The sequence below is a fragment of the Hyperolius riggenbachi genome, chromosome 5, assembly GCF_040937935.1.
Source record: "Hyperolius riggenbachi isolate aHypRig1 chromosome 5, aHypRig1.pri, whole genome shotgun sequence".
Classification (NCBI taxonomy): Eukaryota; Metazoa; Chordata; class Amphibia; order Anura; family Hyperoliidae; genus Hyperolius; species Hyperolius riggenbachi.
The window spans coordinates 65757928-65770340 of NC_090650.1; the positions used below are offsets into that span (position 1 = coordinate 65757928).

Below are 12413 nucleotides of genomic sequence, written 5' to 3' on the forward strand. Positions count from 1 at the left end.
CGTTTGGATATACAGTGGCCCACCTATGGTTCCAATTATCACTACTGTTGGTGTTTGAATTTGGTAAATCGAGTTCAGAACACCCCAATACTGCCGTACAGGACATTTGGCACCATGTCTGTAACAAACCAGGGGGCAGGGGCAGGGCAGGCAGTTCACTTACTTGTGTGCTTCAGGTGACTCCATAGATACATTCTTCTTGCTTTGGAAGGAGTAGCCATCAGAGTCAAATCTACACTGTATGTTTGATATTCCTTTGTGATAATATAACAGCAAGTAGGTGAAAATGTAAAAAAAAATCACATAACATAAAAGCACTAGAATAATTCTTGAAAACATATTATAGCTTTCTCTTAAAGAATACAAAAAAATCTTATATACTTCAACACCGTAATTCTATATCACACCTAATCTCGCTATATTAAAGTAAGCCAGGCATCATCTGTCCATGTACATTGTTATTAATATCACAGCATAACAACACATGTTGGGATAAACATTCACTTTAATTGAATTTGCTCCCGCTGCATCTACTACTCCGGGAGGAGGAGGGGGGTGCGAGGGGGGGATCTGCAAAAAAAACAAAAACCCTCTTTAATTGAACTGTCCATAATTCAGCACTCGCTGAAGTGACAGGTGCCTGGATGGAGTTCAGTTCTCAGTGGGATTTTTGGTGAGCCCTCCATGGGAAAGTGACAAGGACGTCAGTGACTGACATTATGCAGACACATCTGGGGTCATTTAGTCACACAAGATGATAAATACACAGAACATCATTGTTGCTGTATTATTTGCTGCAATGTAGTTTATTTACACAACATTATCAGAGGGCTTTACTTAAAGTCCAGCTCCAAAGGGGAAAAAATATGTTATTTTTAATAGGGCTTAGGACCTCTTTTTCGGGTTTTTATTGCTGTTCTGTGAGGAAATCTCTCCAAGAGTGACAGTGAAAAATTATGCAGTTTTGTTTATAGAATGGGGAAAGTTTTTATCACTAACCCTTAATTCCTGTTCTGAGACCAGGATCGTTACTATAAATCATGGGGGCCCCCATCAAAACTTTGATAGGGCCCCTTAAAGAGATACTGAAGCGGAAAAAAACATTATGATGGTATTATGAATTGTATTTGTAGTATGGATAATTACTAGGACATTAGTAGCAAAGAAAATATTCCCATATTTTTATTTTCAGTTATATAGGGTTTTTTTTTTTTACATAACATTGCGTCATTCTCTAGTATTTTCAGTTTACACACTACCCAGCATGCTAAATGATTTTACAGAGTGGGCCAGTGAACTTTTGAACTGTCCTCTGCAGGAAAAAAAAATAATACAGTGCCAGGCACCAGGGCCGGGCTGAGGCAGAGGCGAGAGAGGCTCCAGCCTCAGGGTGCAGTGTAGGAGGGGGCGCACAACTCACTCAACTATCATTCCCCTATTGTGTTTGAAGCAGAGAGAAATAAGAAAAGGGGATGCATGGCAGTGACTACAAGCCAGAAAACGAGAGATTAAGCTGTTGAGGGCATGGGGGCCCTGGGGTGCCTCATAGTCTGATAGCATTCAGTGTATGACGGCTGGGGTGGGTGGGATGGAGGGGCGCACTTTGGTGTCTCAGCCTTGGGTGCTGGAGGATCTTGTCCCGGCTCTGCCAGGCACTTAAGATAACAAGCTTCAGAAGACAGCTCTCTGTGACTTTGAAAGTCGTGGAGCTCAATGGCTCTTTTGCATGGAATAGATAGCTGGAGTTTTTTAACTCTTACTGTATGGAAAACAATATTAGACTTATGTCTATGATCCTAATGTTTTATTTCATAGCTGTTCTATTCATACAAATCATTATATCATAATTTTTTTTTTCGCTTCAGTGTCTCTTTAATGTTCACAACCGTTGGCTCTTGATGACCTTCACAGCCTTTAGGGCCCACCTTACAAGGCTTATATAACAAGTTTGGCCAACAGGATGTTCACACCCAAGATATGTGTAGCCACAAAAACACCTGATCTGCAGTATCAGAGAAAGGGAAGGTTGGTAGTTGGGGTCCCCCACACCTTTCAGCCCCCTGGAGGCACATGGGCTGCTCCCCCTCTTGTTACATCCCATGCCCGAGACTTTAAACTTTATTAACCTCTGCCTCCATTAGAATTATATAGTTTTACCCCCTAGTGCCTTCCAATCTACCTGGCAGAATGTGTTGCTTCAATTACACACAGGATGCCATCTTGCCTTTTGGAAAGTAACTGAGCTGATCTTACTGAGTAAGTCTCACAATTGTGTCAGACACTAAAGGGTTATCACTGTGTCTGCTGCTCCCTTGTCACAAGTTATTGTACACTAGAGCGTCACAATAGAGTCAGACACTCAGGAAGTGCTGTGTTCTCTTCACAGAGAATCAAAGAGAAAATCAACTGTGAAGGTGGGATTTTTAGTGAATGATTATCTTTCCTGTAAGATCATTTGGATTGAAAGAAAACATTATATTTTATTATTGCACATGATGAAAGAATCCAAGCTATTCACAGTATAAAACCCAGCTGTGAATGTATCTATGAAAAAAAAAAATCCACTGTGCCAACTGCCAACCGATCAGTTCTTTATGGAAAAATATGATCAGTGACTAAGAATTGTACCATTAATGGGCACCTTACAAGTGGGATTATACTTTGAAAATAAATATTTCAGCTACACTTAGGTACATAAACTAGGTACATAAAATAACATTTGAAAGCATTCCCTGTGTGTAAATACATTTATTTTCACTGCAGAGAGCAGTACAAGCTTGCTTATCTCTGGCTAATCAGCAAACGTAATCATTGACAGAAAGAATCTCTCACTCTGCCCCCTTCTTTTCCGCTGAAGTGACTCATCTGTTGCCAGGGTGATGTGTCTATTTAGCAGAGGGTGGGAGCAGGATCAAGATACAGGCAGAGAGTGTCTCCTGGCCGGCAATTATTACATTTGCCGATTAGCCAGAGATAAGCAAACCTGTACTGCTCCCTGCAAGGAAAAGTGACATTTGTACACACAGGGAATGCTTTAAAATGTTCATTTATCTACTGAAGAGTAGTTAGAGAGTATAATACCACTTTAAAAATGATCCAGTAAAAGTAGCTGCAGCTGTTTAAACAAAAGTTACATATGGAAGGAGGATTGTGAGGAGATCAAGGTATAACTCTTAGAGTCCCTGTGTTCTCTTTAAAAGCAGAAAACTGGATCTGCCAATGTACATTTTAAAGTGATGCTTTAACTGCCAAAAGCAGGAAGTAACCACAGCAAATCAGGGCCTTGCAAGTCAGTCACCTGATCAAACCGATCAAACGATTCTCATGTTCTCTTATAAATGAGCATTGTTACTGTCCAGTAATGATCAGAGGGTTGCCATTAGGTGCTGTTATTCAAGCTTGCAGTGGATAAACACTGTAACTACTGTACTTAGAAGAAGAAATAACTAGGTGCAGCCCGTGGTGCAGTGACGATCTGTATTCAGTAGGGGGCGGGCGATAACTTGCACCATGGCTTTTAGGAATTACAGCATGTAGATGCAGCCATGCAGAAGATACAAATAGGTGAGAAAATAAATAAGGCGCTTTTTTTTTTTCTGCCCAAGGCCAAGTTGTCAGTTGTGCCCATTTTACACTACAGTAGTTATTCCGTTTACCGGGAGATCATCTATATTATAATGAGTATATGCAAATAGTTGCAGCTGCACTGTATTTCTACAGAGCTCCTATTGTAGCGAGAGGGCCGAGATTATCCTCGGAGACATTGTACGGTTCACAGGCTATTGTAATGCTGCCATCCAGGAGACTGATGTCGTTTGCCCTTCATAAACTCTGCAGATCACTGTGAATGTCACCCCTCTTCACACCCAACCTCAATCTGTCTGCTGAGAAATTGTATCCCAGCCTCTGTCTGCCGCAGACTCCGGTACGGGCATCAGCCGCGCTTTTCTTATATAGCTTTCTAATAGATAAGAGGTTCCTCTGTATTTTTTGGCAGTTAAGGCCATGAGAGTTAGAAGTAGTTAAATGGCGTAAGTAGCAATTGTCATTGGTTTTCAGTGACAGTTGCAGGGTTTAAGGTGTTTCCCTGGCAATTTTTTGTCTTTGTAATAGTTCCCGGACTTGTTCCTACCTATGGTGTAAAGTTTATAATTAAAGTGGAACTGAACTCTTGCACAGGACAGAAGAAAAACATAAAGACATGTAGTATGTATTTAGAGAGTTAATAATTTAGTAATTCTAAGTCATCTGTGACTAATCATTAGTGTAATTCGATCTCTCGGTTGTGTTCGCTTGTTTCTTTGACAGAGCAGCTAATTTGTAAACACAGGATGTTGTTAACCCCATGTCTGCTTCCATGAAAGCAGGAAGTAAACACGCTGCAGATTTATTTCAGGATTTGTATCAGCTGTAACACAGAAATGTTTTTCTTTAAAGGTTATTATGGTTTTGTTTTTCTAGAGGAGGGGAAATTCTGAGTTCGGGGCTGCTTTAATTAAAAAAAAAACAACTGTAGTGATAATTATGTAATGAATAAAATTGCTGTTTTGTTTTTGTTTTTTGTTTTTTGCAATATTCATTTAGAAAATATTTAGTCGGTGTTTGCCCATTGTAAAACCTTTCCTCATCTTTCCTGTCCCTGATTTACATTCTGAAATGTATCACAAGTAGTGACTTCTTTAGTCCTGTCAGGTGCAGCTCTGTGGAGTGTTTGTATCTATACTCAGTGTTCCAAAGCCAGTAGAAAAAATATCTGGTCTCCCAAAATGCTCTGGAAGGAGAATTCTGCATAACTAAACAGCATAGGCCAATCGTCACTGGTAGGGCGGGACTACACACCAATATACAGCAATCTATAGATACAGGAAGTGTTTCTGATGCTGAAACCAAGGTATTTAATGCAAAAATTGGGAATCCTGAATAATGTAGTACATTTTTTTATATGTAGTTGTGGTGCCTTTTTTAAAGCGGTCCTGAACTCAGAGCTTCCTCTCTGCTCTAAAAATTAAGCAACAACATAACATCCTTTAAAGAAAAACATTTCTTTGTTACAGCTGATACAAATCCTGCAATAAATCTGCAGCGTGTCTACTTCCTGCTTTCATGGAAGCAGACAAAGGGTTAACAGCCTGTATTTACTCATTAGCTGCTTTGCTGAGGCAGCCAGCTGACACCGCTGAGGGATCAAATTACACTTGTGATTAGTCACAGAAGAGGTGAAATTAGACAGGCTTAACTCTCTAAATACATACAGGGTGCATTTCTCTTTGTTTTCCTCCTGTCCTGTGCAAGAGTTCATGTCCACTTTAAGTAGCAGTGTTAGCAGGCTACAAGGCATAAATTAGTTGCTCCCATTCTAATGACCTAACACACAGTTCTACTTCTTGTTGACCCCGAAGTATGCTGAGACGCAGAAGATCTTTGAATGTATGGCAGATGAGTATAAGTGGATACAGCAGATGAGTATAAGTGGATAAAGCAGAGATGGATGAATGTGATCTGTGACTTCACCCACTTTCCATCTGCTTGTCTTAACCAATTCTACGGTTACTGTCATCATTTAGAGTTTAGCTAGTCTTTAAAGCCTTGCTTCAGTCATAGCGGTTTTCCTGAATCTGTGTAGAAACTTAGCGACAGAGCTTGTTGTTTTTATCAGCGTATAAATGCTGTCATTAACTGGTGTCAAATAAATCAGTTTTAAAGGAAAACCGAGATGAATTAGGTCAAAATTGGCTAATATACTGTATATGTTCTGCCATTATTGCAGACACTTACAGTAGTGTCAGTTCCTCTCAGATATGCTCCCAGTGCTTGTAATTCATCTCGTTAGCGGCTCTGACCAGAGTGTGTCGGCGACCTATGACCCAGAGGTAACTTTGCACAGTAAAAAATCTTCTGCTCTTAGCCGCGCTCCTGGTTCTCTCATGGTATGCAGAGATCGCAAGAGAACTGGGAGTGCGGTCAGAGAGCAGAACATTCCTTCCTGTGCCTACTAAACTACCTCCGGGTCAGAGGTCGCCAACACTCTCTGGTTGTGGCCACTTATCGGACGAATTACAAGCAGCGGGAGCATATCTGATAGGAACAGACACTACGGTAAGTGTCTGCAACATTGGCAGAACATATTGTGTATATAGCTAGATATACTTAAGTCAGTTATAGACCTATTATGCCAAGCTGTTTGATACCTCTTTGATTGGAATTTGATCTGATAGTGATCTCACTCTACACCACATGTGGGGGTTGGGGTGGGTACATAGCCTAGAAACTGCCCTGACATTAGCTTTATGCGCCTTTCCAGGCGTTACTAGGAAAAAAAATTAACTCGGACCTTAATATAAATAAATCAAGTATCTTAAGACAGCGCACAACCTTTCTATTGATGCTACAAGTGCATTATCTGAACTACAATTTCCATATATCACCACAGGTAACCCAACCTTTTCCCCCTGAAAATAGGGTGTCGGATCCTACAAAAATTCATATTATACTGTATGCAGGGCTCTGTCATGCAGCATACGCATTGCAAGCGTGCCTCCATGGATACCTCTTCCTCAGCTAGCAATCCCGGCCTCTCCTCTGCAGCTTCTCTCTTCTCATGAGCAGTGATGAGTGTAATCTGCTAATTACGATTACTCAAAATTTCACGAAAATGTTTGCAATTATGGCCACACATAATTACAATTTAGAAATTCAATTGATTTTGCGAATCCATTCATAATTTAACGCTGTCTTTTGTGGTTAATAGGAAAGCCCCCCCATACATGCTATTGTAACCGAAATTGCTATATATGTTAAGGGGAATAGTGGGAACAAGTAAAAAAAATAAGATTTTTTAACAATAATTTGTAGGTGTTGTGGAAATTAATTTTAAAAATTCAGTCAAAAACATTTTTTTTTTCAAATCGACATTGTAGTTTAGCTATTTTAAAAACCATTTCCTCAAAAACTGCAAGGTCTTTTTTAAAAAATAAGTTTTTGACTTCTTCCCACTATTCCCGTTATCATAAGTAGCAATTTTGGTGACGATAGCATGTATGGGGCTGGGCTATTAACCGCTAAAGTCAGCTTGAAATTACACAAAACTGCACATTATTGCAGAATTATGGTTCCTGATTACAGTTACAATGAAAATTGTTTATGAATTGCGAATTACAATGTGAAATTGATATTATGTGAGATTCATGCTCATCACTACTTGTGAGAACTCCAGGGCTTCACTGACAGTGAGTCCTAGATCTCTTGTATGGAGTTCCAAGCTGGAGGGCAGATGCAAGGGCTGGGGCTGGAGCAGAGGTAACTATGAGGTAACCATGAGGTAGCCGTGGAAACAGGCAACTTCCAGTGCACACTAGGGCTTCAATTCACTAAGCTTTATCAAACACTTTATCGAACATTTGATAATTTACCTCATGAGTAAAATCTACTTTTGACTTCACTAAGGTGTAATAGATTTATTGAACGTTTTATTGATAAAACATTTGATAAATCTATAACACCTTAGTGAATTCAAAATTAGATTTTACTCATGAGGTAAATTATCAACGTTTGATAAAGTGTTTGATAAAGCTTAGTGAATTGAGGCCTAGGAGTAGACACTAGGAATAGACCTGAGGGTCATACATTTTTCCTTGTTTTTGAGGTATGGAAAAGTGGTATATGGGCCTAACCGTGAATTTATACAGTATCTATTGACAGTAAAGTTTGTTGCTTTGAATTTGCGGTTGGAAGTTATTTGCATTAACCTATTGTCTCTTCTTTTCAGGGTACAGGAATGAAAATGGGAATTGCGCACAGAAGGGTGAGTTCTTTAGAAATATATATATGTATATATATATATATATATATATATATATATATATATATATATATATATATATATATAAAATTTGTTTTTTCTTTTCAATACAAGTAGAAGATGAAATGTTATTGTTGTAATATTGTAACATGGCAGTCATCTTTTGCACTTTCAGGAATATAATCACACGTTTTGGCAGGAGCTGTTATGTTTTATGCACACCTAATTAGGCATACTCATTAACTGTCACTTTTACGGAACAACTTGGATGACATTGCTCAAGTCATATGCTCTTTAATGGAAACCTTCCAGGCTGTGCAATGGTTGTAAACTGACAGTGCTTCTGCAGTGCAGGTTCTACCTGCTGCCTTTAATTACCTATTCCAAAGCTGTTTTCTGTGTGTGTCCATGTCGCTCCTTTGACCAAGTCCATCACTTCCTGTCATACACTGTGCTCTCATTGGTTTATAGACACAAGGAAGATGAGGCAAAATTCCTTATTGCCTATATTGTTAGACTACTTTGCAAAATACTCCACAATCACTATCAGCCAGATCTATAGTTACGCGGGTGCCAACGCCAGCGACAGGTACAAACTACAGAGGGTCATCGGGTCGGCAGAGAGGATAATTGGGAGTCCCCTGCCCTCTCTTGCCCACTTGTACAACACAAGACTGCGCAAAAGGGCACTGAAGATTGCAAGTGACCCTTCTCACCCAGGTCACCGCTTCTTCAGCCCAGTACCTCTGGGCAGGCAGCTGCGGGTCATATCCACCAAGACCACCAGACATAGGAACTCTTTTTTCCCTTCGGCTGTTAACCTCCTGAACTCCCTCCACATTTTTCCACCCGCCATCAGCGCTCCACCACCTGCTGAGTTTTGACTAGAGTAATGGTCTCGGGCAACCTGGCAAACAGATAACGATAATTGCACTGAACTGATTATATGTCTTCTCGTGCCACTTTCGGGAGAGCTTATTGTGTTCACTATGTTTTTTGTGCTGCTGTTATAGTGTGTATGTATGTATTATGCCTTTCCCTATCACTGTTTTACTGTTTTACTGTAGCCCTGTAAACGGCATCTTCTTTGACCTACTGCACCTCCGAGCTATGTATTGTGCCAAACCCAATTCCGGGCATGACCCAGTCATGCTTGGCGAAATAAATGATTCTGATTCTGATCTATAGTTGATTAGTTAAGGTAGCCGGGCATCTAGCAATTTTGCTTCAATCAACTAAGTGATCAGCTCAATGAGGTATCAACTTCAGTGTGGTTGATTGAAATGTAATTGACTGGTGGCCCACACACGCGATATGCTATGCGCAGGGCTGGTTCTAGACTTTCTGCCTGAAGCAAATGTGACCAATACTCTCTCTCTTTATCCCCCTTCATTTATATCTCATATCATATATACCCCCAATATGAACCCCATCACAACCCGAGAGATAACCATGGCCAATCAGAGGGGAAGATTTGGCATGCAACCAATCAGGCAGGGTTGCTGGCACCAGAACAGCCAATCACAGCTGCCCCGCTGTTCATTTTGCTGACTGGTGCCAAAAGTCTTGCGAGCAGGGCCATGGCACCGTCATTGGGCCAATCACTGCACTCGATCAGTAGCAGTGTCCTATCAGATGGCCCAAACAGTTTGTCCAAACACTGCTCCCTAGAGTTTGCCATCTGAATCTTGTGATTTAGGTGGCCTCATTGTAGGTCCACCCCTGCCTATGCGATTCACCTTCACTAATCGATCTGACCGATGTTGTGCCTCCATGCTCTCAATGCAAAAATACATTTCCCGCTATTCCTTTAGATTATAAGCTCACAAGGGCAGAGCTCTCTCACCCTTTTGTGTCTTGGAGTTCATTATACATTTTATTCATCGCGTTACTTTTGTCGCTGTAATTACCAATTCTGTATTTTGTATCGATTCTGTATTTTGTATATTGATATATACCATTGTCTGTATTATCATGTACCTCATGTTTGTATCTTACTTTGTACAGTGCCACAGAATATGTTGGAGATATATAAATCAATAATAATAATAATAATTCAGTGCCGATCAAATGATATGTGAAAAAATAGCTGGTTCCTGTGCGAGCGACCGATATATTTCCTATCCTGCTCAATCAACAAAGTTGGTCAATTTGACATTATATTAGCCACTTTTCATTGATTGAGCATATTGAAACACACTTGATTCTTTCTCGATTTGATAAAATTATCAAATTGAAGGATCAATCGTACAGCCAAATCGCTAGTTTTATATACCCCCTTACCCCCCTTTAGTAGACAAAGGTCCTTATTAACCATTTTAGCCACCTGAACGTTCCAAATAAAATATTGGTGTCATACATTGTGACAGGGACATAATTTAAATTGTGTAATAACCGGGACAAATGGGCAAATAAAATGTGTGGGTTTTAATTATGGTAGCATGTATTATTTTACAGCTATAATGGCTGAATACTGAGAAATAATGATTTTTTTCAATTTTTTTCTTAATTTTCCTGTTAAAATCCATTTAGCTCGACTGAGGGCTGAAATGGTTAAATTCACTTTTCAAGTTTTCTCCTAGGTGATATTTTCACACCATTCCAATAAAATGCTTTTCAAGCCACCAGCAAGCAAGAGAAGACTATAATAATTTTGCTACCGTAGTTGTACTAGCTTACAGTTCTGTCTCTCATTGTCCCACTGAATTCTTCAGGGAGGTTCTCAGTGATGACATTATACAACACCAGGCATTTACAGATCCATGTGTGGCATTGAGTTGTAGGCTTTCCTGTAGTCAACACGGGTGCTCCGGTCCCTGTGTTGCTAAGTGTTCATGCACAGCTGTTTAGAAAGTAGGTATGAATCATGTCAGGGCCAGGTGTTATCCAACCTCTTTATGATTTTCACCTGCTGTATGTTTGCAACTATTATGGTGACTGCGGAAAACAGTTCAAGCTGCTCCGATATTAAAGCGTTTTAATTGGCCACAATAGTCTCAGAGGCGGGATCATGGCTCCAGTACTGGGCCAATCATTGCACTCGCTGAGTAGCAGTGAGTGCAGTGATTGGCCCCAAAACGGAGCATGACCCCGCCTCTGAGATCTGTGGCCAATTAGAACGCTTTAATATCAGAGCAGCTTGAACTGTTTTCCACGCTACACGGACTCACAGGCAGCCAGCTTGTGTTAAATTGCGGAGGAAGGAGGCAATGCTGGCATGAACGGAGAGAGTGACCCCAGAGACCAGGCATAGACTGACGGCAATTTGAGGATACCGATAGCAGTACCGGTATGTGCAACACATCATGCGGGCCATAGCTCACTGCAGCGATGCTGCCTGGCATGAATCCTCCGAGTCCACGCAGAGACGGACTGTAATTTTGATGATACAGTAGCAGGCTGTGGCTGAAGTACACGTCATGTGGGCTGCGATTAGTGCTAGGCCTTATTTTCAGAGGATGCCTTATATTTGCAGCATACGTGATTTTTCAGCTAGGCCTTATTTTCAGGGGATGTTTTACTTTAGGGGAAAGACTTTTCACCTACTTTTTGATACTTTCTCAGTTGCAGAGTACAAAAGTTAATTTAAATAGAAGATGAAAAATGATCTGGGAGAAAACTTCACAGAAAAAAATGAATTGGGTTGGACCCAACGTTAATTGAATAAGGCCCCCTGGCCCAATGCAATTCATTTTTTTCACCTGAGTTATCTCCTAGGAGATAATTTTCATCTTCTCTGTAAGGAAAATCTTTAGCATTTTACAATTGAAGATGTACCCAAAAGTTGGTGAAAAAGTACTATCAAATTTATTTTGAGTATTTTCTTGCTTGCTGGTGACTTAAAGGACATTTTATGACAAGTTCTAAAAATATCACCTAGGAGAAAACTCAGGAGAAAAAGTGAATTGCATACAGCCCCTTGTGTCTCCACCGTCACCCGAACGGAGTAAAAGTCTGATTAAAAAATAGACGTAAGAACCAGTGAATCTGTGAACAGTTTCATAGCACAATTCACTTTTTCTCATAGGAGATAATTTTTCATCTTCTTTTTATAATAACTTTTCAGCAGAAAACAATATAAAAAAGTAGGTAAAATATTACTGTCAAAATTATCCTGTGTATTTTCTGGCTTGCTGCTGCAGCATTTTATTTATGATGTGAAAATACCACCCACGAGAAAACTTAGGAGAAATTATCACTTGCATACCTTCAGTAGGAATAAGCAAACAGATGCAAATAATTTGGAGTTTATGCAGAGTTATGCAAATGTTCTATGCATTTTGCATACAAACAGGATGTAAGCCCGTCGAAGGCTGCAAGACCGAAACCTTGCTTATTCTTATTCTTTTTAGTTAGCCAATAAATGGTATCATCCTGATTTAAAACTTCTTGCTTTTACTGATGGCTAACACGGTACAATACCCTACTGCATTTTTTTTAACGATCATTGTGGCAAGGTGGACTTCTTTAATCTTTAGTTACAAACGCGTAGCCACATACCTGCAAGGGATACACATGGTATTGGACCAGCATGTAACCTTGTTATCCTACCTGCTTTTGGCACAAAGTAATCTAATTTGTGTAAAAATAACAATCCCATCCCTGGTCAGATAGT

General features: G+C 40.0%; 1 protein-coding gene across 3 annotated transcripts in view; it reads left to right on the forward strand.

Moving 5' to 3' along the window:
- ADARB2 (adenosine deaminase RNA specific B2 (inactive)) overlaps positions 1–12413 on the forward strand; it is an 802765-nt gene that overhangs the window by 311652 nt on the left and 478700 nt on the right. For all 3 annotated transcript variants that reach the window (XM_068235806.1, XM_068235807.1, XM_068235808.1), the window contains exon 2: positions 7766–7801. In XM_068235806.1, the coding sequence (XP_068091907.1) occupies positions 7766–7801 (36 nt within the window). The remainder of the gene's footprint in view (positions 1–7765; positions 7802–12413) is intronic.